Source organism: Chlorella variabilis, assembly GCF_000147415.1.
Source record: "Chlorella variabilis unplaced genomic scaffold CHLNCscaffold_8, whole genome shotgun sequence".
NCBI lineage: Eukaryota > Viridiplantae > Chlorophyta > Trebouxiophyceae > Chlorellales > Chlorellaceae > Chlorella > Chlorella variabilis.
In genome coordinates, this window is record NW_005435080.1 from 358712 (window position 1) to 379718 (window position 21007).

The window sequence follows — 21007 nt, forward strand, 5'->3', positions numbered from 1 at the left end:
GCAGCCGCCCAGGCGCAGGCAGGAGCAGGAGCAGGAGCGGCAGCTGGAGCAGGAGAGGGAGGGAGTGATGTGAGGCGGCGGCTGCGGGTGTGGTGGCCGGAGGACGGAGAGTGGTACTGCGGCCGGGTATCCCACGTGCTGCGCAGCGGGTGCGCCGCAGCTTCCCGCTGGCCGCCGCCGCCCTCACAGAACTTGCGCTCGCCGCGTTGCCGCTCTTTGCACCTCCGGCAGGCTCTCGTGTGCGCGTCTGCCTGCCTGCCGCCGGCGCTGGCGCTGCACAGTCAGCGCACCTTGCCGCATCACACCCTGTACTGCATCTTCTGTACCGCAGGATGTACTGCGTGCAGTACGATGATGGCATGGAGCTGCTGGTGGATCCCCGCGAGCAGCGCTGGGCCTGGCTGCCCGCCCAGCCCCCGCAGCAGCACAGCCAGAAGGTGCCGCGGGAGCAGCGGCAGGGCAGGCGGGGGCAGCAGGCGCGCAGGCAGCAGCAGCAGCGCACGGCTCGGCCCGCCGCCCCGACGGTGGCCGCCCGTGCGGAGCGTGCTGCGCACCGGAAGGTCCAGCAGCGCCAGGGGGAGCAGCAGCAGGAGCAGGGGGTGCAGCAGCAGCAGCAGCAGCAGCAGCAGCAGCAGCAGCAGCCGCCGGGGGCGAGGCGTGCAGCGTCGGCCCGGCTGCGCGCGCCAACACGCAAGGCCGCCGCGGCGGCAGCGGCGGCAGCAGTGGCCACCACCCGCGCCCCCGCGCCTCCTAGCACACTCCAGGCGGCTCCCCGCGCCGCAGACGCTGCCTCCGCGCCCGCTCCGCGGCGGCGCCGGGCCCACGCACCGGCGGCTGCAGCCGGAGCGCCTGGCACCAGGCGCCGGGTGGCCCGGGGATCCCCCGCAGCGGCGGCAGCGGCGGCAGCTGCTCCGGGGCCGGCGGCACCTGCCGCGCAGGCGGGGCAGGCGGGGCAGGCGGAGGCAGCTGCTCTGCAGGCGGCAGCACCAGGGGCAGGCCAGGATGCTCTGCTGGAGGCGCTGCTAGAGGCGGCCGAGGCGCCGGCCGGCGTTGGGGCGGGACTGACCCAGGCCCTGACCGGTACCTTCATGGCACTGCTGGATACCCTGCCCCAGCGGGAGCAGGCAGTCAAGGTGCGGGGCTGCTGCACCTGGCTTTTGCTGGCTGGCTGGCTGGCTGGCTGGCTGTTCGTGTGGTGTGGCGTGAGGGATGCAGGGATGCAGGCTGATGCTGGTTGGGTGGCACGTACACGCAGCTCAGCTTGCCGTGGGCCGTCCTTGGGTGAGCCGTGAGCACCCGCCTGGCCGCTCACCGTCCCTGCCTGCCTTGCGCCCCGCGCCCGTGCAGGAGCGCCGCCTGCTGCTGATGCTGGCGGGGCGGCAGTACCACGCGGCAGCGGCGCTCATGCGTGCGGCGCTCAGCCTGGCACAGCTGGGCGACGCGCGGTGAGGCGTCGCCTGGGGCTGGAAGGGGATGACGGCTGGCTGGCATGATGGTTGTAACCTCAACCGACTTGCGGTTTGCTGAATAAGAGCAAAGTACAGGCAGTAGTGCGCTGTTTGCAAGGCGGCGGCGGCGATTTGGCGGCTCGCCAGCTGTGCACATGAGGTCATCATGAGGAGCGATATCCCCGCCGTCGGCAGAATACTGTGTGTGAACACACCTGCTGCATCCATCCTTCGCTTGACGCAGCGCCGCAAGCATGGGCAACCTGGTGTCGTTCACCACGCCCAAGTGCGAGGCAACGAACTACCACCAGCTCTCGGCGCTGGACATCGACAAGCAGCCCGTGGACTTCAGCTCGCTGGACGGCAAGGTGCGGCGAGTCGCAAGCGCGGGGAGCCCTAGCGCAACGGGCCGTGCTGACTGCCGCCGCCGTCTGGTGCTGGGTGCTGCGCTGCAGGTGGTGCTCGTGGTGAATGTGGCCAGCAAGTGAGGCTTGACAGCGGTGAACTACAAGGTGAGGCACCCCAGCACCTGTGCAACGCACTGCGTTTGTGCCGGCGCGACCTGCTGGTCGCCGCTCGGCCGCCCAGCAGGGCGCGGGCGCCCCGCCTGCCGCCTCGTTTAATTTGACGTGCCCTCCTTTCCTTCCCAGGAGTTCACCGTGCTACACGAGAAGTATGCCGACCAGGGCCTGGTCATCCAGGCCTTCCCCTGCAACCAGGTGGGCGCCTGATGCTGCCAGACAGGCGTCGCTGCGGCAGGGCGGGCTTGGCGCCGGCCGCGCTGCCTGGGCTCGCATCTCCGCCCTGGGCCCTCGCTGCTCTGCCCGCGGGCGGTTCCGGGACCCTGCCGCTACAACCCTGCACCTGCACCCACCACCTGCACTCGCAGTTTGCGTCCCAAGAGCCGGGGTCTAATGAGGAGATCAAGCAGTTTGCCGCAGCGCACGGTTTCAAGGGTGGGGGCCTGGGCACGGGCATTTGCGCTGTGCTGGGATGGGCTGGGCTTCCCGGCGTGCTGGCCAGGCGTGCTTGCGTCAAGCTTTCGGAGCAAACGCTGGCCCCACACCCCGCCCACACACCCGCCATCCCGCCCTTCCTTTCCCCTGCCCCTGCAGGCCTGCTGATGGACAAGATCAACGTCAACGGCTCCTGCGCCTCCCCGGTGTACAACTTCCTCAAGGTGGTACCGCACTGTACCATGCAGTACCATGGGGTTGACGCTGCGACCAGCAGCGCCGCTCACCCCCAGCCCCGTCTCACACCAGCGTCACCGCATGCGCTCAAAGATACTGGTGGCGTCTGACCGGTACCGCACAGTATCCTGCCCTGCAGGTGGCCTCCAGCGACACCTCCCCAATCATGTGGAACTTTGCCAAGTTCATCGTGAAGCGGGACGGTACCGTGGCCGGCAGGTGGGGCGGCGCCCGTATCGTGGCTCCTGCTGTTTCTGCTTTTGGTTTGTTTCTGTTTTTCATCCCTGCCACCAAGCCCCAGGCGCCTGATCCCTGCCCTAGCTGTGCACCTGCGCGTGCAGGTTTGGCCCCCGCACCAGCCCCTGCAGCCTGGAGCCACAGCTGCAGGAGTGCCTGAACGCCGCGGCGCCCTAGAGGGCAGGCCAGATGGCCAGCCGCAGCACACCGGCTACCCTCGGCTTGCGCCCAGGCACCAGGCCGCGCGGCGCGGGAGTGCAGCTATGACGGGGCGGCGGGGCAACCAGCTTTGATGCTGCGCCCGCCGCCCCGACCCCTTGCACCCGCGCCGCCGGCCTGTGCCCTGGGCCAACCGAGCCCCACATGCAGCACAAGGGTGCCGCGCCTGTCGCGCTGCCCACCAGCAGGCCGCCGCCGCTGTGGGATGGTCCCTCTTCAACCAGTGCTAGCAGCCACATGTTTTTACTCATATACTCAGAATGTAATCTGAAAGTAAACAAGAAAGCTTTGGGAGGGCGCAGCAGGAGGAGGTTAAGTGCCAGTAGTAAGGCATGCAGAGTTGATTAATTTGGTTCATTGGGCAATGCTCTGATGATGGGTTTGATTTGAAGGCGACAAGAGCCTCAGAGGGAGAGACAGGAAAAATGGCCCCATGAGGGAGGCAGGGAAAGGCGAGAGAGCAGGGGGTCAGAGGCGCTCTCGTGCAAACAAACGAAAGATCAATGAAAACATCGGCGCGTCACCAAATCATGCGCGGACCAACTGCAGCAAAGGATCATCGAGCCGGGGAAACGGCAGCCCGGGCGGCCAGCCTCCCCGCCCACGCCTATGCCTGCGCCCACATCCGCCGCCAGGCGGGCGGCAGCTTGCCTCCTCCTCCTCCTCCTCCCCCTCCTCCTGCTGCTTGGCCCCGCACCGGGCGCACGCCATCCTCCGACATGGCAGACCCCTCTGCCAGCGAGGCGGTGGTGGCGGTGGAGGCCGCCGAGGCCGCAGCCGCGCTCTCCCGCTCCAGCCTGAAGCGGATGTCTCGAGGCAGAGCCGCCTTCATGCGCTCCCGCAGCTCCTCGGCCTCTTCCTCCTCCAGAAAGGTGTGGCTGGCGGCCCCCAGCGCCAGCGCCACTAGCTGCCGCTGCGTGAGCTTAAAGGCCTGCGGAGGCGGGCGCGGGAGCGCGGCCCGGGCATGCGTCTGCTTGCGTGCGAGCAAAGCAAGGCGCCAACCTGTACTGCCTCATGCACAGCCCGCACAGCCCGGACTTGTCAGAGAACAGCCCCACCACATGCCCCCACACGCAGCCCCTGGTGGCAGGTCACACATCAGTAAACCATTCAAGAAGCTGCCAGGTCCTCACGTGGCTGGCAATGGCATACTCCCGGCTCAGGGTGGTGTTGAGGATGCCGGGGTCGTCGGTGCACAGCGCCAGCGGGTGGCCTGCGCCAGCAGCAGCAGCGCACCGCATCGTCGGTGCCGGGTGGCCGCACCCAAGCACGCAGCCGCGCCGCCCATGCACGCAGCCATGCACGCATGTGTCATGCATGCATGTACGATAATACATACAGCACAAGGCAATGATCTAGGATCCCAGCCTGCAAGAGGGGAGGGGGTTCGGGGTGGGGCACCCACCGCTCTGGTAGTAGAGAGGGAAGCGGTGCTCGCCGTAGCTCTTCACCGCGCGAGTCAGCAGGTTGCTGGTCAGGCAGACCTCAAGCGGGATGCCGGAGCTGGGGGTGGGGAGGGGAGGGTGGAGTGAGGAGCAGGGGGGCGGCAGGGGGTTGCGTTTGGGGTTAGGGACGTGCTGGGGGCTGCAGCGCGCGGCCGGCGTGCGTGCTGGTGCATGGATTAGTGCCCAGCTGCCAGGCACTGGCAGCGCTGCAGCGGGTTCCGGGATCTTGCACATCACCAGGGCAACCCGGCGTGGCATGCGGGCGGGGCACACTGCCGGCCTGCGACACGTCGTGTGCAAAAAGGCGACCCTCACCGCACGAGTGCCTGCTCCAGGGCCGGGTTCAGGCAGCAGCAGTGGCCCAGGCGGTCGGGGCGCCACTCCAGCATGGCCTGCGTCTCGCTGGGGTTGTAGCCCTGGGGGCAGGGGAGGGCGCGGGTGGGGAGGGTGGGAGGGTGTGTGAGGGCGCAGGGGGTGCGCAGGAGCAGGCGGGTAGGCGGGTGGTGAGCAGGGTGTGAGACATGGGTGGATGTGCTGCCTTGAGGGATGGCAGGAGATGAGGAGGCGAGGTGCGGGCGCTGGGAGCTGGGGGCAACCAACAGGCATGGCCGTGCTGAAAGCGGCGGGACGGCGCCTGCCAGGGTTGGATGCGGCGAGACTCTTGGCGGCAGCAGCTGGCGGGCCGCCAGCCGGCCCCAGGCCGGCCCCAGGCAGCGCCGCACGCCCCGCCGCCACCCAGCCCCACCTCTCCCGCCTCCAGCGACACCTTCAGCCCCTCCTTGCGCGCCAGGTCCAGCGCCGGCCGCAGCTCCAGCCACTGCAGGGGGCGGAGGCAGGTGCCCCGGGTGGGCGAGGGCAGCTGCAACCCCGCCTCTGCCCGGCTGGCACCAGCGCCCCTCACCATCCACACAGCCAGCCAGCCACGCAGCCACGTAGCCAGCCACGCAGCCAGCCAGCCAAGCAGCATCCAGCCGCTCCCTCTTTGCCCTTGGAGCTCCCCCCTCCCCCACCCCCACCCCCACCTCGCCCTGCGTGGGGTTGCCCGTGAGGTCCACCCCCACCACGCCCCGCTCCCGCAGCGCCGCCGCCAGGCGCACAGTCTCCATCGCCTCGCCCACGCCCCGCTGCCGGTTGATGGACAGCAGCAGGCGGACGTGGATGTCTGCGGGGGAGGAAAGGAGGAGGGGTGTGGTGTGGTGTGTGTGGGCACAAAGGCGCATAAAGCAGGCACACATAATGTATTCTGTGCACACTTAAGGTATTGCGTGCTGCATTTATTTGCAGCTAGAGTGGATAATGCGAGGGCAGGGGGCATACGGGGTGCGCCGTGTGCAGAGCCGGGCCCGGTCCCGCACGCCGCGACCACGGGGCTTGCTGCCGCCGTGGCCCCGCCGCACCCACCCTTGCCCCGCGGCTTCCTGCTGGCCAGATAGTAGTCCTCGATGCCCTGGAACACACTATCCATATAGGACTCGGGGGCGACCCCCGCCTCCGGCCGCACCTGCTTAGCACAGCGTAGTGGGATGTGGGAATGTATATGAGGGTGGGGAGGCGGGTGTAGGATGGATCGGGGTGGAAGAGGAGGTGGTGGGGTGGGGGGGGAGGGGCCAGGCCCGGTGAAGGGACGGGCGGCACTCCCGGCGCAGCGCAGGCGCAGCGGCATCAACTGCTTTCAAGGTTTGCCAGGACCTGTCGACAGCCCGGTGCACGCGAGCACACGTCCGCCACCCCCGCACCTTGGGAGTGGTGCGGATCTCGGCGTACAACACGTTGTCGGCGGCAAAGTCCTCGAGCGCCTCCCGAGCGATGCGCCGGATGGCGGCGTGGGTGGTGGTAACCTGGTGCAGCACCTCGAACAGCGCAAAGCACTCGCCCAGCGTGGGGCTGGCTGCAGGGGGCGGGCCAAGGCAGCGGTGATGCGGCGGGTGGGTGGGTGGCCGGGCAGGTGATGGCGCTGCGGGCTGGGCTGCCTCAGCTGGGGTGGGGAAGCGGCGCACAACAGCGGCCACTCGGCTGCACGCGCGATCCCGTCCCCAGCCAGCCACACTTACTCAGCTCTGTCAGCGTCACCAGCTGGTCCAGGCACATGGGCTGCCCCCCCAGCAACGTCTGGCCTGCTAGCTCCCTGCAGGGGCAGGAGCGGCTCGGGTGAATGGCAGCAGGTGATGACGCAGCTGTGGTCCCCAGCCGTCGCGCTACGCACGCAGCGCCGTGCCTGGCTGATGGCCGAGTCATAGTCTGCACCGTCTCGCAGCCCCTGCACATGCCCTCAGCTTGCAGGTGCTGCTTGCTGAACCGCCGACGCCGGCGGCCACCCGCCCATCCCTGGCCGAAGACGGGTGTCTGCAGCCCGCCCTCATCGCCAGTCCCTCCTGCCACACTCACTTGAGCGTCCCATCGCGCACGCAGCCATTCAGATGGGCGTGGAGCTCCACTTTGGGCAGGCGCTGGCAGAATTCCAGCTCGGCGCTGGCGTAGCTGAACATGGTTGCGAAATCGCGGCTCTGGCGACGCTGCTGGGTCGCCATGGCCTCGCGCCGGCTGCAAGCCCCGCCTCAAAAACCAGGCACCGCCAAAACTACCCCGCTCCGCCCGCTTGCCCGTTTGGGAATCCCTCAGCGTCACAATTATATTCGATCGTTCCTGGACTTCGCTCTGACGCCCCCCTGCAGCCCCTTCTGAATCCTCCAACCGGCGGCGCCAGCGTGGCGAGGCGCAACCCGCTGTGGGCGCCGCAGACCAAGCCATGCCCGGCTGCTGGTTGATCACCGCAGCAGGGGTCGGAGATTGCGTGCACGGCACTTATGGTCCAATGCATATCAGGTTTCCAGCTGTTCAGCGAATGGCGCCCATGCAAAGCAAGTGCTCGACAGCCGCCGGGCGCCAGCGCCCAACCCGGCGGCTGGCTGAGTATGCTAGCACCCCCGCCGCTGTTATCAGGTCTATTCTACTCTGGGGAGTGAGGTCTTCCCTTTTGCTCCCTGTATCGATCCCAAAGGCAATGCCGAGGCACCTGCTGGCCACCGCCGCGCCTGGCTGCTCTGGCTGCTTTGCCGCCGTCACGGTGGCGGGCGTGGTGGAGGGCCCTCCCGATGTGGTCTGGCAGATGCTGGCTGAGCTGATCAAGTGCGGCGTGTTCAGCGACGTGAAGGTGAGAGGGCAGACCCTCGGGATCAGAGGGCATCGCGGGCACCTTCACCTTCCGCTGCGTTGCATCGGCAGCGTCGCCAGCGGCATCAGCCTAACTGGTGACCCCAAGCCACACCTGCCTCCTATGCCTCTCCTGCCTCGCGCTGCCAACACCTTTCTGTCGCTCCCGCTGCCGCCCGCGCACGCAGTCGGCCCGAGAGGTGCGCCGCTCGCGCCCCCGCCTGCACGGCCGCCACCTAGTGTCACGACTGGAGCTGGAGCAGGTAGCCAGGGTGAATGTGCTGAAGGTACCGCTGGAAGCTGCCATGAGGGTGCAGCTGGACTGCAACCACACCTCCAAGCAGGTGCGGCGGCTGCCCAGCTGGCGGGTGTGTGAGGGGCCGCGCCCAGCATGCCCTCTTGCGTCCAACCGGACCAAGCGCCTCATGCACAGCATCCCTGCGCTCCCTACCCTTGCCTGTAAAACCTGGCCGGCCGACCATGTTGGGTGGCTGGCGCAGGTGCAGCTGCACCTGCTGCAAGGCAACAAGTTCCTGAGGAGCTTCGAGGGTGTGTATGCGGTGCTCCCGATTGGCGGCGGCGGCGACCTGCAGCCTGGCGTGCCGGGGCTGCCGCCTCAGCTGGCGGCGGCCCTGGGCCCCGAGTGCTCGCGCCAGCTGGCTGCCAAGCTGGAGACAGCCGCCGCGGCAGATAGCGGCGGCGGAGGCAGCAGCGGGGTGGTGCGGCAGCGGCAGCTGCGGCTTGAGCACCAGAGGCAACAGCAGCAGCGGTCGCTCGTCATCCTGCACCAGCGGATGCAGCCGGCGGTGCAGCCGCCGCCGGGGATGGGTGGCTTTGTGCGAGGTGGGTGCGCTGGCGCAGGCCGGCGTGAGGCTACCGCCAGTGGCAGGCAGGTCCACACCGGCCGACATGCCCATCCAGGCTCGTCATGCCGCCACTGCATCCGCTGCCGCTCATGGGCTCGCCTCCGCCTCCTCCTGCAGGCCAGGTGCGGCAGCAGTTTGAGCACATGTTTGGAGAGCTGCAAGCCACGTGCCAGGCAGCCACCGCAACCTCGCCACGCCTAGGCCTGCTGGGTTTGGCCGACCGGCTCCGAAGCAACCTCAGCCAGCAGATGGCCCTGCTGTGAACAGAACAGGCCCCCCGCATGTGCAATCATCTCAGCATCGAAAGCAGCAGCAATATCCAACCTCAGCACCCGCCAGGCCAGTGGCGGCAGCGTCAGCACCCACCTGAACCCCCGGATGGTGCCACCTGTGTTCTGCCCCGCTATGCATGCCCGCCGGGCCGCTGCCATGCAGGCAGCCGTCCGTCACCATCCTGGCCTCGCCTTCGCATGCAATGGTTACAGTTGCCCAAAATGGGTGGGTGGCTTGGGTGGAACAATTGCCAGGAAATGCAAATGAAATGTTGAATGCAACCTTAAATGCAGCATCGCTGGGAAAGAATGGCAGGGTGAATGGCAGGGGTCAATACAGCGGCGCAGTTCTTCAGCACTAGCTCTCATCGACGCAAGGCAGGGGCCAACAACAGGGCCATGGCAGTGCTGGTGTGGCGGGCGGTGGCGGCGGCGGGAACGCGAGGACGGGGTGGGGCACGGCGCGCCCGCGTGGCGCCATGCCCAGGCATGCCTCCTCTCGGGGAGCCTCCTGTGCCCGGCCTCCTGCCTGGTCACCCGCTCAGCCCGATCATGCTGCGCCCCACCTTGCGCTGCTTCTTCAGATACTCATCCGACAGCCGCATGCTGTTCACCATGTCCTGCTCCGCCTGCAAGCGGCGGCCTGCAGCACGCAGCGGCCAGAAGGGCCTTAGGTGCGCGGCGAGAAGGCAGTGAGAGCACAAGGACGGCACGCAGCTCGCCAGGCAGCAGGCAGCGGCTCGGCAGCCGCATGAAGCGGCACCGACAGCTGTACTGCACGCATGCAGAGTCGGAAGCACCCAGCAGGCACACCCACCCTCCTCCATCAGCATGAGCAGCGTGAGGTCCACGGGCTCAAACTGGGGCAGGTCCTCCTGCCGGAGCAGCCGCCGCCCCAGCTCCCGCATGTTCTGGTTGTCCTCTGGGGCAGGTGGGGGAAGGCGGAGGAAGGGGGGCTGGTGAGACGGTGAGCCAGCGCAGGAAGGAAGCGAGGCAGGGTAGGGCAGGGCAGCTGCAGGGCTGCGTCAGGCAGCGCGGCGGGACGGGCGTGGGATGGCGGGCGAGGCTGCGCCCGGGCTGAGGCTGCCGCGGTGCCGAGCTGCCACCAAGCAGCTCACCCCCACCCACCCGCAATCTCTCCGTGGATCACGTCCTGCTTGATCCACTGCCGGATCTGGCCGTCATAGGTGGAGGAGCTGCAGGGCGACAACGGGTGTTGAGAAACGAGGTTGAGGAGGCGAAACAATGCTGCCGCACATGGGCAGCCCTCCTGGGGCTGCCCTCCGGGGCTGTCCCATGCGCCATCCACAGGGGAGAGGTACCAGCCCGCCACGCATGCCCCCCGCCTCACCGCAGCGCTCCGAAGAAGTCGAGGGTCTGTCCGGGGAAGGCACGCAGCAGCGCCGCCATGTCGCTCTCGCTCAGGCCGTCATCCTTGTACATCTGCGGTACATGCGGGACACCAGGCGGTCGGCACAGGCAGGAAGCGCCGCCCTGGCTGAGCCGGTGCTGGGCCCCAGGGCAAGCAAGCACTGCACATGGCCCACAAACGGCCCCAAGGAATGCAGTACCGCAGTGGCAGTACCGCAGCAGCAGCAGCAGCAGCAGTCCGCATGCTAAGTCATTTGGTAGATGATCCACCACCCATCCCTGGCCCATGAGCTCAGCAAACGACGCCAGGGCTCGCCCCACCTGGTGCAGTATGCCCACCAGGTCCTCCTCCGTGGGCTGCCAGTAGAACTTGTCCATGCGCCCGTCGCGCACCAGCGGCGCAAAGATGGTGGAGAAGTCGTTGCCTGGGGGCGGCGGAGTGTGTGTGGTGGTGGGGGGGGCAGCAGAGTGTATGGTGGTGACCGAGTGGCGTGGGCAAACCACCGCAGGAACACGCATAGTCCCGCTCTATCCATCTACCCTAGGGTCCCAAGCCCGCCGCTCGTGTGGCGGAATGGGAAGGCAAGCCCACCGCCCGGCGCAGTGGGCCACGCGCGCCCGGCCCCAGCCCCAGCCGTGGCACCCACCCGTGACGATGATGGGTATGCGGCGCGTGACGTCGTTCTCCATCCACCCCTGGCCGATGGAGATGCGGGTGGGGTTGTCGCAGATGTTCATCAGCGTGCCCACCACCATCTGGTTGTTCACCGTGATCTGCAGAGTGCGGCGGTGGTGGGAGTTGGTGGTGGGTGTGGGTGGTGGTGGGGGGAGGTGTGGGGCGAGGTGGTCGCGGCGGTGAGTGGGTCGGGGAGGGAAGGGCCCGAAGGGAGCCGCGACGCGTCATCCAGCGCTACAGGCCAACGCCTGCCTGGCCTTGCCACGCTTCCGGGTCTGCAAGCCCGGCGGCCAGGCCCGCCAACCTCCTGCCAACCTGCGGCCCACCTGCCGCCACCCTGCCGCCAACCTTCGCCCACCTGCGTATTCTCGAAGTGTCCGATGCCGGCGTCCAAGTCATTAATCATCAGGCAGCTCAGCTTGCCGTGAACCTTGGACACCTCCGCCGCGCGCCTGCCACGGGGCGAGGCGCCGGGGAGGGGGACAGAGGCGGAAAGGTGGCAGGGCAGGTAGGCGGGCGGTGTGTGGGGCAGCGCAGGGCGAGGGCCGGCTTTGGCCCCTCTGCGAAAAAAGGCCGCCTCTGACGCTGCCGGGCAAGGCTGCAGGCACCCAGAGAGGCCCACATTCCCTGTCCTGCCCTGACACCTGTACCCCCACACGCCTCATGTACCGCCCTCCTCACCTGTACCGCTCCCGGATCAGCTTGCCGGGCACGCCTGCCCACTCATTCTCCAGCTCCCCAGCCGACATGATGATGGGCTCCACGCTGCGGGCAGCGGTGCAGAGCGCAGGCGTGTGGGCGGGGTGTGTGCAGGGTGTGAGTGCGGTGTGTGTGTGTGCAGGCTGCGCGGGCAAGCTGCCAGCTGGCCAGGCATACATGTTGTCAGCGGAACCTTGAGCGGCCCGGTTCCGCCTCCCCTGCCCCCGCGCGAGCCCCTTGCTGCGAAGCTGTGCTGCCCTGGCGCGGCTCCCAGGCGCCCCGTGGCGGCAGCCCCACCCCAGCAGCAAGCTCGCCCACACACAGGAGGCCCAAGCCAGGCGCCACAGCCGCTCCCCACCACACCACAAGCAGGCAGCACCACAAAGAGGCAGCAGGACAGCGAGGGCCCCCACACGCACAGCCCAGCAGCCGCACCCCAGCTTCTTGAAGCACAGCTCAGTCTGGAAAGTCTTGCCCTGGCCCTTGCCCCCCCAGATGCCAAGGATGAGCGGCACGCGGGTTGCTGAGTCAAGGGCGCCAAACTCGAGAAGAAAGTTCTTGGCGATGTGCAGCGCAATCTTCTCCAGGAAGCTGCGGGGCAGGTGGGGTGGTGCAGGCGGTGCGCGTGTTGCGGGTTGCATGTGCATGAGGGTGTGGCTCGTCGGCGTACCGGCAGCGCGCGGCGCCCTGCTCCCCAGCCCCCCCACCCGGCCACCCAGGACACCCTGCCAGGCAGCTCTCCTCCCTGCCTGGCCGCGCCGCCAGCTGCCGGGCAGCTTCCCAGTACCGCTCACCGCGGCGCGATGTAGTAGTCCCCTACGATGTTATTGTAGGTGCGGAACTCATATGTGCGCAGGGAGCCGTCTGCGGCAGGGCGTCCAGGAAGAAGAGGGATGGGAGGAGGGCGGGCACTGAGCCGAGAGGCTAGGGCTCACATCGGCGCAGGCAGTGAGCAGGGAAGTGGGGGGCTGGCGCGGCCGGCCACGTGTGCTGCCGACGGCGCCAAACGCCAAGGCACTCGCAGCGAGCCGCGCGCCCGCTGGCCTCTGCAGAGTGCGCTGCACCCACGGGGCCTGCCACACACCTGCAATGTCCGATTTGTGTCCCAGCACGTTTCCGGTGAAGATGGAATCAATCATGCCCGCGGTCTGCCCATGGTCAACGTTGATGTTGTACTGCTGCGCAGCACCCAGCTCCGACAAGTAATCCGAGTCGGCGCTGCGCCCTCCCCCCGCCTCCTTGGCGTCCCAGCTGCTCTGGAAGCGGCGCGGGGAGAAGCTGGGGCGCGGCGGACGGCCCCCCGCGGCCGCCGCCGCCTGCTGCTGGGAGTCAGAGTGTTGCGCCCGCGGCGGCTGCTGCTCTGTGCCTGTGGCAGTCATGGAGAGGGCAGGCGGTCAGACACATGATGTCAAAGAAGGCAGGATGCTGACGGCCTGCGGCCCGAGGGTGTCACGGCTGTTGACCTATGCTCCCGGATGGCGGCGGCGGCGGCGGCGCCTCACCTCGCCTGGCACCGCCCAAGCCGCTGCTTGCGAACTGCTGCGCTGGTTTACTAGACTTCGCCCTGCCGCCCAGGGCGCAAGGGCGCGAGCGGCACGGCTGCGCGGGGCCATGCAGCGCTTGAGCCTGCATTCTGAGCCAACAAAGCAAGGGCAGCGGGGATTGCAGTTGCCTGTGGCGTTTTGGCGAAACGATCTCTCATTTTGCGGCGCCATGCATGACGGCAGGAGGTACAGTGGCTTGGGCGGCCGTACTGCAGGCGCCGCCTGCGCCCATCGCTGGCGTGCCAACTCCAACGGAGGCCGATGGTAAGGGGGAGTTCGACCTGCCTGCTTGACCCATAAATCATCAACAACCATCTCTGGCCCAGCCTGGATGGCCAGCCTCCGTCCCACTGGTGGCGGCTGGCGCCTGGACTAGCTGCCTTGTGAAACGGCATCCGGTGCCGCCACTGGGTGCGCATGCTGGCATGTTGATGCCTCTTTGGTAACTCCTGTGCTGGGTGGCCACAGCAAGGACCCGATGAGCCTGCTAACCCACATTGCCCCAGCCTTACGCCGCCCCGCTGCGCCTGCCGTGCCTTACATGGAAGCCGGCACGGCACTCGCCCAGCGTAGCCCCTTCAATGGCGCTCTGGCCTCTTCTCATGTCGTGATTTGTTCTGTTACGTGCAGTCCGTCCAATGCACGCCCGTTCCCTCCGCCATGTGTCTTCCCAAAGCCAGGCCCCAAGTTCTTAAATGATTAAAGCGCTGTTGAGAAGGCAGTAGCGACCGTGACGGTAGCGGGCACATGCGGCTGCGGGCAGCCCTCGCCCGCCTGGTTCTGGCGGCGGCGGGCCTCCTGCTCGCCAGCCGTTCCCCAGCGGCGGCGGCGCCTATCGTGCACCCCTCCCTCAAGGCAAGCCTCCCTGGGGCACATATCCGTCCTCCTGGCTGGATGGCAGAGCTGCTTTGTCTGCTACAGCTCATGCCACTGGCACTGCCACTGCCCACCCTCGGCGCCCTGCCCCCCTTTTTTCCTGCAGGCCGGCTGGGTGAATGGCGCCAATCGCAGGTCCCCCCTGGGGACCAACCTGGCTGGGGTGACGTACTGGACAGCCCAGTATCCCTTTGTGGATCACATGAAAATGGCGGGGAGATGGCTGTCGGGCAGCGCCGGGGCGTGGGACGACCAGCGGCCGCTCGACTTGGATGCCCACGGCAACGTGCGCAGCCTGCTGGCGGGGCAGGTGAGCGGGCATGCAGCCCCGCCTGGAGCAGCACCAGCAGCAGGGGAGGAGCAAGCGCCGTCGTGGTGCCTGGCGCGGGACTGCAGCCTCACCCGCCGTCGCCGCGTGCGCTGCCTGCCTGCTGCCAGGTGGCACGCACCGTCGTGTTTGCGGGGGCTGACCCGGGGCTGGCTGGGAAGAAGTTCCTGCTGCGCTGGGAGGGCACCGGGCAGCTGGACTTTGGGAATGTGGATGTCCAGGTGGGCGCTGAGGCTGGGGCTGTTTGTCTTTGCTGTGCAAACCTCTTTATTCTGGGCGCCAGCCCCGGCACTCAACTCCCTGCCACCACCACCCACCTCCCTGTCTGCCTCCCCACACCCGCCTGCCCCGCGCAGGCGTTCAACGCGACCCGCCGCACGGCCTTGCTCCAGCTGAGGCCCATCAGGGGCCCCGACACAAACCTGATAGTGATCATCAACCTGGTGTCCACAAGAGCCGCCGACCCGCTGCGCAACCTGCGCCTGCTGCCGCCCGGCGGCGGCATCTGCACCGGCAACCCGCTGCGGGCGGTGGCGGGCGCGCGCGACTGCCCGCCAGGCGCATACCGCTCCTTTGCCGCCCACCATGCCTCGATTCTGTTCAACCCGGAGTTTCTGGCGGACATCAAGCGGTACAGGTGGGCAACCGGGCAGTACAGGCAGTGCGGGCTTGCAACCGGCGGCCAGCAGGGGCAGCAGCAGCTTCGGCACTGGCACCGCTGGTGGGTGCATGCTTTCAGCACAAGCAGCAGAGCAGCAGCGGCGCATGCGTTGGACGGTGTTGGGAGTGGGACGGCGCTGTGGCGCCACCCCGCCGGCCGCGCCTGCTTGCCGCCCGCCTACCGCTCGCCACCGCTGCTCACCACCCGCTGGCAACCAACTCCCCTGTGCCATGCTGCCTGTACCCGCAGCCTGCTGCGCTTCATGGACTGGCAGAGCACCAACAACAACCCCACCCAGTCCTGGGGCGAGCGGGCGCTGCCCTCGCACCAGTTCTGGACGGACGAGCGGCGGGGGGTGCCGCTAGAGGTGCTGCTGGCGCTGGCAAACGTGCTGGGCGCAGACCCCTGGCTGTGCATCCCGCACCGCGCAGACGACGCCTACGTCACCGCCTTCGCCCAGGTGCCTGGGGGAGGTTTGGTGTGTAATAGTGTGGTGGTGGTGTGTGTGTGTGTGTGTGTGTGTGCAAGTGTGTGTGTGCAAGTGTGTGTGTAAGTGTAAGTGCGCTGCCGGTGGCTGCCACTGCCTCCCTGCCCTCCACCGGCCAGCCCGCCACTCAGCTGGCTGCCCCCCGACCCCAATCCATCCTGCGCTCCCGCTGCCACTGCAGCTGGTGAAGGAGCAGCTGGCGCCGGGCCGCCTGGCGCACCTTGAATATAGCAACGAAGTGTGGAATGGTGGGTGCCTGGGCGGCGCGCCGGTGTGCCGGGCAGGCCGGGGGCGACTCGCCCGGACGGCGTGTTGGGGCGGGCAGAGGTCTCTTGGCCCGGTAACAGCCCACGAGCGGGCGAGGGAGGAGGGAGCTGCCGGCATGCGCGGCTGCCTTGCTGCCCGCCAAGCCACCACACTCACTCACACCCTCGCCCGCCGCACCTCCCTGCACACGCGCCAACCAGGCCTTGCCTGCCGCGCCCGCTGCAGGCATGTTTGAGCAGACGCGGTGGGCGCTGGCGCAGGCGGACGCGCTGCGCCTGCACCCCACAGACCGCTACACAGGCCTCATGCGCTTCTACTCGCGCCGCAGCCAGCAAGTCTTCCTGCTGGCGGCGGCGGCCATGGGCGGCCGGTCCCGGCTGCGGTGCGTGATGGCCACACAGGCAGTGGTGCCCTACTTTACGGAGCAGATCCTGGGGTTTGAGCAGGCCCGGAACCTGACTGACCTCTTTGCCGTCGCGCCCTACTTTGGGGCCACCTTCACTCAGCCAGGCGAGGCGGCGGCGCTGCAGCGGCTGGGCCTGCACGGCGTGCTGCGCTGGCTGGCCGGCAACGCGTCTGCCGAGGAGCGGTCGGGGCTGCCGTACGGCGCGCTGCCCGACGTCGACGCCGCGGTGGCGGCGCAGGCGGCCGTGCTGCGCCAGCTGGGCATCCCGCTGGCCGCCTACGAGGGCGGGCAGCACCTGCTCGTGGCAGGGGCGCTGCACGGCGACGCCCGGCTGGAGGCACTGCTGGACGGCGTGAACCGGCACCCTCTCATGAAGGGGCTGTACCTGCAGTACCTAGCCGCCTGGCGCCGCCGCACCCGCCAACGGTTCGTGCACTTTGTGCACTGCGACAGGTGGAGCTCGTGGGGGCGGTGGGGGGCCAAGGAGTACCCCACCCAGCCGCGCAGCCAGGCGCCCAAGCTGGATGGGCTGCTGACCTTCATCGCGGCCAACCCCATGCCCTGAGCATTGGCCGTGCCGGCGGCACCGGCTGCAGCCGCCAGCGGGCGCCTGATCATGCCCTGCCGCAAAGTGCAACGTCCACTTTTTCGGTTACAAGCTGGCGCAGTGCCGTCAGGCAACAAGAACGTTGAATGAAAGCAGGATCACTCACTGTACACATACAAGAACTACTAGGTGGAAGCGGGCGCACACATCCGGAGAGGGTCCAGGTGGAAGTTCAAAAGGCATGGGCATGTATCGCAATTCCATGGATCGATGTGTTGTGCATTGCAGCATGCGGGAAGAAACTGTGGGGATCACGCGGCGCAGCGGCGACATCGAGCGAGGAGGTCAGGAGCGGTCGGGGGCCCAGGCGCGCGCGGTGTGCACTCCCCTGCCCAGCTTCACATCAATCCGCACTTGGCTGCAGCGGAGGGGGGGAAGGCAGGGCCACCAGCCAGCCAGCTTGGCACGTGGCGGCGGCCCAGGCTTGGCAGCAGAGGGTGTTGCCGGAGGGCAGAGATGCGCGGCCCAGCCACCCCGCACCAGTCAGGCAGCCCACCTTTGCCTGCCGGCTGCCAGGTGCAGGTACTCAGCACAGTACCCAGCGGCGCTGGGCAGGCTGGGGGTGGGCTTGCCGTGGTGCAGCAGCGGCATGCCGCCCAGGCAGATGCGCAGCCCGGCTGGGTCGAGCAGCACGCCGGAAGCGCTGCAGCGAGGGAGCAGACGTGGAGTGGGGCAAGGCCAGGGGCAAAGCAGCAGATGGCAGCGGGGCAGGCCAGGTGGAAGCAGGGCCCTGCCTGTCCTGCGATCAGGCGATCACGCAGCCAGCAACCCACCACCGCCAGCAGCAGCAGCGGCAGCGGCAGCGGCGGCAGCAGCGGCGCCGGCCGGCCGCACCCCAGGGCTGCGACGATGGGCTGCGACACCTCGGGGCTGCAGCGCCCCACCGCGGCGCGCATGCCGCCGCTGGAGGCCACCGCCAGCGCCGCGCGCCGGGCCGCTGCCTCGCTGTCGGCGCCAGACACCTCCACCTCGATCAGGCAGCGGGTGCCGCGCGCGTCGCTGGCCACTGCGGGGTCGGCAGGGGAGCCGGCCGGCAGGACGGCATCAGTCAGCAGGGACCCCAGCAGGACCTGATGATTCAAGTCAAGGTGCACGTAGCGGCAGGGTGTGCCAGGAGCAGCGGAGGCCAGCGAGGGAGACACAGAGCCGCTGCCGGCCCGCCCTCCTTCGCCCTCGTCCCGCGCCGCGCCGGCGGCTGGCACACCCCAGCAGCGGAGCCCTGGGTGCCGGCCCAACCACGCTCACCCGCCTTGGCCAGCCCCTCCATGAGCGCGGTCAGGGCGCCCTCCAGCCTCTGCCCCGCCGGGCTGCCGCCGTCGCGGATGAGCGGCGTGTTGTGGGCGGCGCCGCTCGCCAGCCCCACCAGGCCGCCTGCGCGAGGGGCAGCAGCCATGGATAGCAGTGTGGGGGCTGGAAAGCTGTGCAGCCAGTTGCTGCTAGAAAGTGGAGGGCCAACAAGCAGCCCCAGCAGCGGCCGAGCAGACGCAAGAGCGGCAACCCCGGCTGCCCCTGCAGCTGAAGGCAAACAGCTGTGCCAATGCGCAAGCACAGCTTCAGTGCCCATGCGCAAGCACAGAGGCAGGAGCGGGGGCGGGCCAGGCGGAGCGGCGCACCATGAGGGCTGGCAGCGCCGGGGGCCGCCGCCAGCGCCACCTGGCCAAAGGTGGCGGCCGCCGCGCGGTCAAACATGGCGCGCCAGGTGGCGGGGTCCACCTGCGCGTCGCAGGTCACCGTGCCCTGCGGGACATGCGGGGAGGCAGCGGCGACACAGCAGCGGCAGGCGAGGAAGGGCAAGGTCGTCGGCTGCATGATGCGCAGCGCTGGCTGACTGGCAGGGGAAGCGGCGGGAGCCCACCACCCTGCACACCATCGGTGCTACCATAACCCCGTCCGCCCCACCAGCCCAGGTGTGCACCCACCGCACCTGGATGCCCCCAGGCGAGGCGTGGGCCATGCCCCCCAGGCGCACCGCGCTGCCGCCGCGCCCCAGCGGCACCTGCGCGGCGCCGGCAGCGGGCAAGAGGCGCCGCGAAGGTGAGCGCCGCGCTCCCGCCGCCAACACCGCTCGCGCGCCCTGCAGCCCGGCCAGGCCCGGCGTGGCGGCACTCCTCCGCATACAAGGTGCACGTCCTGTGCTGCCCCGCCTGTACTGCACCGCCTGTACTGCACCCCCTGTACTGCACCCCCTGTACCGCCCGCCACCCACCTCCAGCGCAGCCTCCTTAGTGGCTGTGTCCCAAGACCCCTCCCCGCACGCCGCGCACGCCGCGTGGTGCGAGGCCTCCGCCCCGCCATCCAGCCGCTCCGCCAGCAGCGGCACCGCCGCCAGCACGCGGTCCAGGCCGCTTGTACTGCCACCGCCGCCGCCGCCGCCGCCGCAGGCCTGCACCTCCACCAGAGCCGGGTCCACGCCCAGCGCAGCGCCCACCTCGTCACGGCAGGCACGCATCGCCTCGGCGCCGCCTGCAGCCAGCAGGGGCGGACCGGCGTACCGCAGGATGGAGGAGAGGAGGTGCGTGCCTGCCTGGGCTGGCAGGCAGGCTGGCCGGCAGGCTGGCTGGCTGGTGACATCCCCGCAAGCACCAGCCGGGGCCCCCTGCTTGCCTGCCTCTGCCACCACCATGAGCACGGCGGCGGCGGTGTCGCCCATGCAGCCGGCGGCGGCGGAGGGGCGGTCGGAGGCCAGCAGCGCCACATCTGCGCGGCGGCTGTCCTGGCGCAGGCCGGCATACAGGCCTGCAGGCATGGGTCGGGGCAGAGCATTGGAAAGGAGTCAAGGACAGAGGGGGAGGATTCGAGGTGTGCAGGCATTGCGCAGGCTGGTCGAGGGTTCCCGCCGCCGCCTTGCGCGGCGCCACACCTTGGGCGGCAAAGCCCAGCGGTGCGCACACGCCGCCGTCTGCCGCATCCCAGGGGCCATGCGGCATCAGGTGCAGGCGCTGGGGCGTGGTGAGTGGGAGGTCAAACTGCTCAGAGGCGGGCACCAGAGTGGTGGCGGGGCGGGGCGTGACGGTGGTGCGGCGGACAGGAAGCGGCATCGGCGACGCCAGCACGCATACCGTTGATGCCTGCGGTATCAGGGGCGACAGGAGGAATAGGCGGCGGCGTTCAGGAGAGCGCCAGGACCCCAGCCAACGCCCCCCATCTGCAACTGCCTGACCAGGACGGAGTCGGCCCACACGCACCTGGCGCGCCCTGCACTGGCTGGTCCGGCGCCCGGCACCGTGTGTGCATAAAGCAGGGGCCGGGCGGCTGGCTGTGTGCGAGGCGACCATGTTTCGTTGCGGGCCGGCTCTCCCCCAGTCGCCTGGTGGCTGGTTGCCAGTGAACAATGCAGGGACGGGCCGGTGGGTGTTGGGAAGATGGATCGAGAATAAAGATTTGCATGAACAGAGCAGTCAGACGACTCCGAGACCACACGTGGGCGGGATGCTGCTTTCTCAGCGCAGCGGCCGCTCCAGAATGGAGCGAGCACCCCTGATGCAGACAGTTTGCAGCCAGCAAGGCTCCCGCCGGGCTCCGCTCCGCGCCCCGCTGTGTGCCAGGGCGCCGTCGGCGTGAATGGCGCTGGCGCCAAGGCGGGAACCTGGGACCGAAAGCATGGCTGGGCTGCCGGGGTGTCCAGGCGGCAGCGGCATGGCCCTCTTCAGATCGCATCAAACTGAAATGAATCATTTGACCGAAAGGCAACAAGTCTGGAAAGGGACAGGCACATCAGTCTCGCGTGGCAGGGGGTATAAGGAGAAACACGGCAATTTTTTCAGTGGGGAGTGGGTGATAGCCGCCCCGAGGCATCTGAACGGACATCCAATCCATTTCTGGGTCGCTGCAGCAACGCTGGGCTGCCATGCTGCCCATGCGTCCGTTCCTTGCGTCTCTTCTGTGGGGGATCCTCTTGGTTGTGCAATGCAGGCGCAGGTGAGGGCCAGATGACAGCATGGAACTGCGCAGGCCGAACTGCGCGGGGCACTACCTGTCGGCACTCCCGCCTGGGGCACTTGCAGCCGCCGCATTGGTGCTGGCTTGCATCTCGCAGCAGTGCAGAGTAGGGTGCCAGGCAGCAGCGGGGCGCACCCGCACGCTGGAGGCCCGCCGCCCAGTGTTTCTGGCCCTCGTGGCAGCGTTGGCGATGGGCTGGCGATGAGGACCGCTGTCGCATCCAAATTTCGCCAATCAACTGGCGATGGCACAGTGGGGGTTGGCGAAATGCGGGGGAACCACCCTTGCGCCTGGCGCGGCGCAGCGGACGCATGCG

At 68.6% G+C, this 21007-nt stretch overlaps 5 protein-coding genes across 5 annotated transcripts; 2 read left to right on the forward strand and 3 right to left on the reverse strand.

The window, feature by feature from the left end:
* Positions 1-1702: 1702 nt before the first annotated feature.
* On the forward strand, positions 1703-3055 carry CHLNCDRAFT_48733 (hypothetical protein; the record flags this gene model as incomplete). Its single annotated transcript, XM_005848170.1, has 7 exons — positions 1703-1816; positions 1904-1921; positions 2099-2167; positions 2338-2404; positions 2564-2628; positions 2781-2860; positions 2983-3055. The coding sequence occupies 7 exons, from the start codon at positions 1703-1705 to the stop codon at positions 3053-3055; spliced, it is 486 nt and encodes a 161-aa protein (XP_005848232.1).
* Positions 3056-3704: 649 nt separating this feature from the next.
* CHLNCDRAFT_22261 (hypothetical protein) lies at positions 3705-7028 on the reverse strand (the record flags this gene model as incomplete). Its single annotated transcript, XM_005848361.1, has 10 exons — positions 3705-4028; positions 4231-4310; positions 4503-4600; positions 4858-4958; positions 5288-5359; positions 5565-5704; positions 5944-6043; positions 6279-6430; positions 6588-6667; positions 6928-7028. 10 exons carry the CDS (start codon positions 7026-7028, stop codon positions 3705-3707), a joined length of 1248 nt encoding a protein of 415 aa, XP_005848423.1.
* Positions 7029-9363: 2335 nt separating this feature from the next.
* CHLNCDRAFT_144763 (hypothetical protein) lies at positions 9364-12955 on the reverse strand (the record flags this gene model as incomplete). The annotated part of the gene is made up of 11 exons (XM_005848362.1): positions 9364-9473; positions 9648-9752; positions 9959-10026; positions 10182-10273; positions 10523-10626; positions 10849-10975; positions 11236-11329; positions 11559-11642; positions 12012-12167; positions 12371-12440; positions 12661-12955. The coding sequence occupies 11 exons, from the start codon at positions 12953-12955 to the stop codon at positions 9364-9366; spliced, it is 1305 nt and encodes a 434-aa protein (XP_005848424.1).
* Positions 12956-13867: 912 nt separating this feature from the next.
* CHLNCDRAFT_144764 (hypothetical protein) lies at positions 13868-16759 on the forward strand (the record flags this gene model as incomplete). The annotated part of the gene is made up of 8 exons (XM_005848171.1): positions 13868-13957; positions 14103-14306; positions 14435-14545; positions 14681-14961; positions 15235-15445; positions 15654-15720; positions 15965-16584; positions 16742-16759. The coding sequence occupies 8 exons, from the start codon at positions 13868-13870 to the stop codon at positions 16757-16759; spliced, it is 1602 nt and encodes a 533-aa protein (XP_005848233.1).
* Positions 16760-17037: 278 nt separating this feature from the next.
* CHLNCDRAFT_144765 (hypothetical protein) lies at positions 17038-19790 on the reverse strand (the record flags this gene model as incomplete). Its single annotated transcript, XM_005848363.1, has 9 exons — positions 17038-17110; positions 17249-17395; positions 17587-17758; positions 17998-18123; positions 18366-18489; positions 18677-18748; positions 18959-19215; positions 19336-19488; positions 19613-19790. 9 exons carry the CDS (start codon positions 19788-19790, stop codon positions 17038-17040), a joined length of 1302 nt encoding a protein of 433 aa, XP_005848425.1.
* Between the last annotated feature and the right edge of the window lie 1217 nt (positions 19791-21007).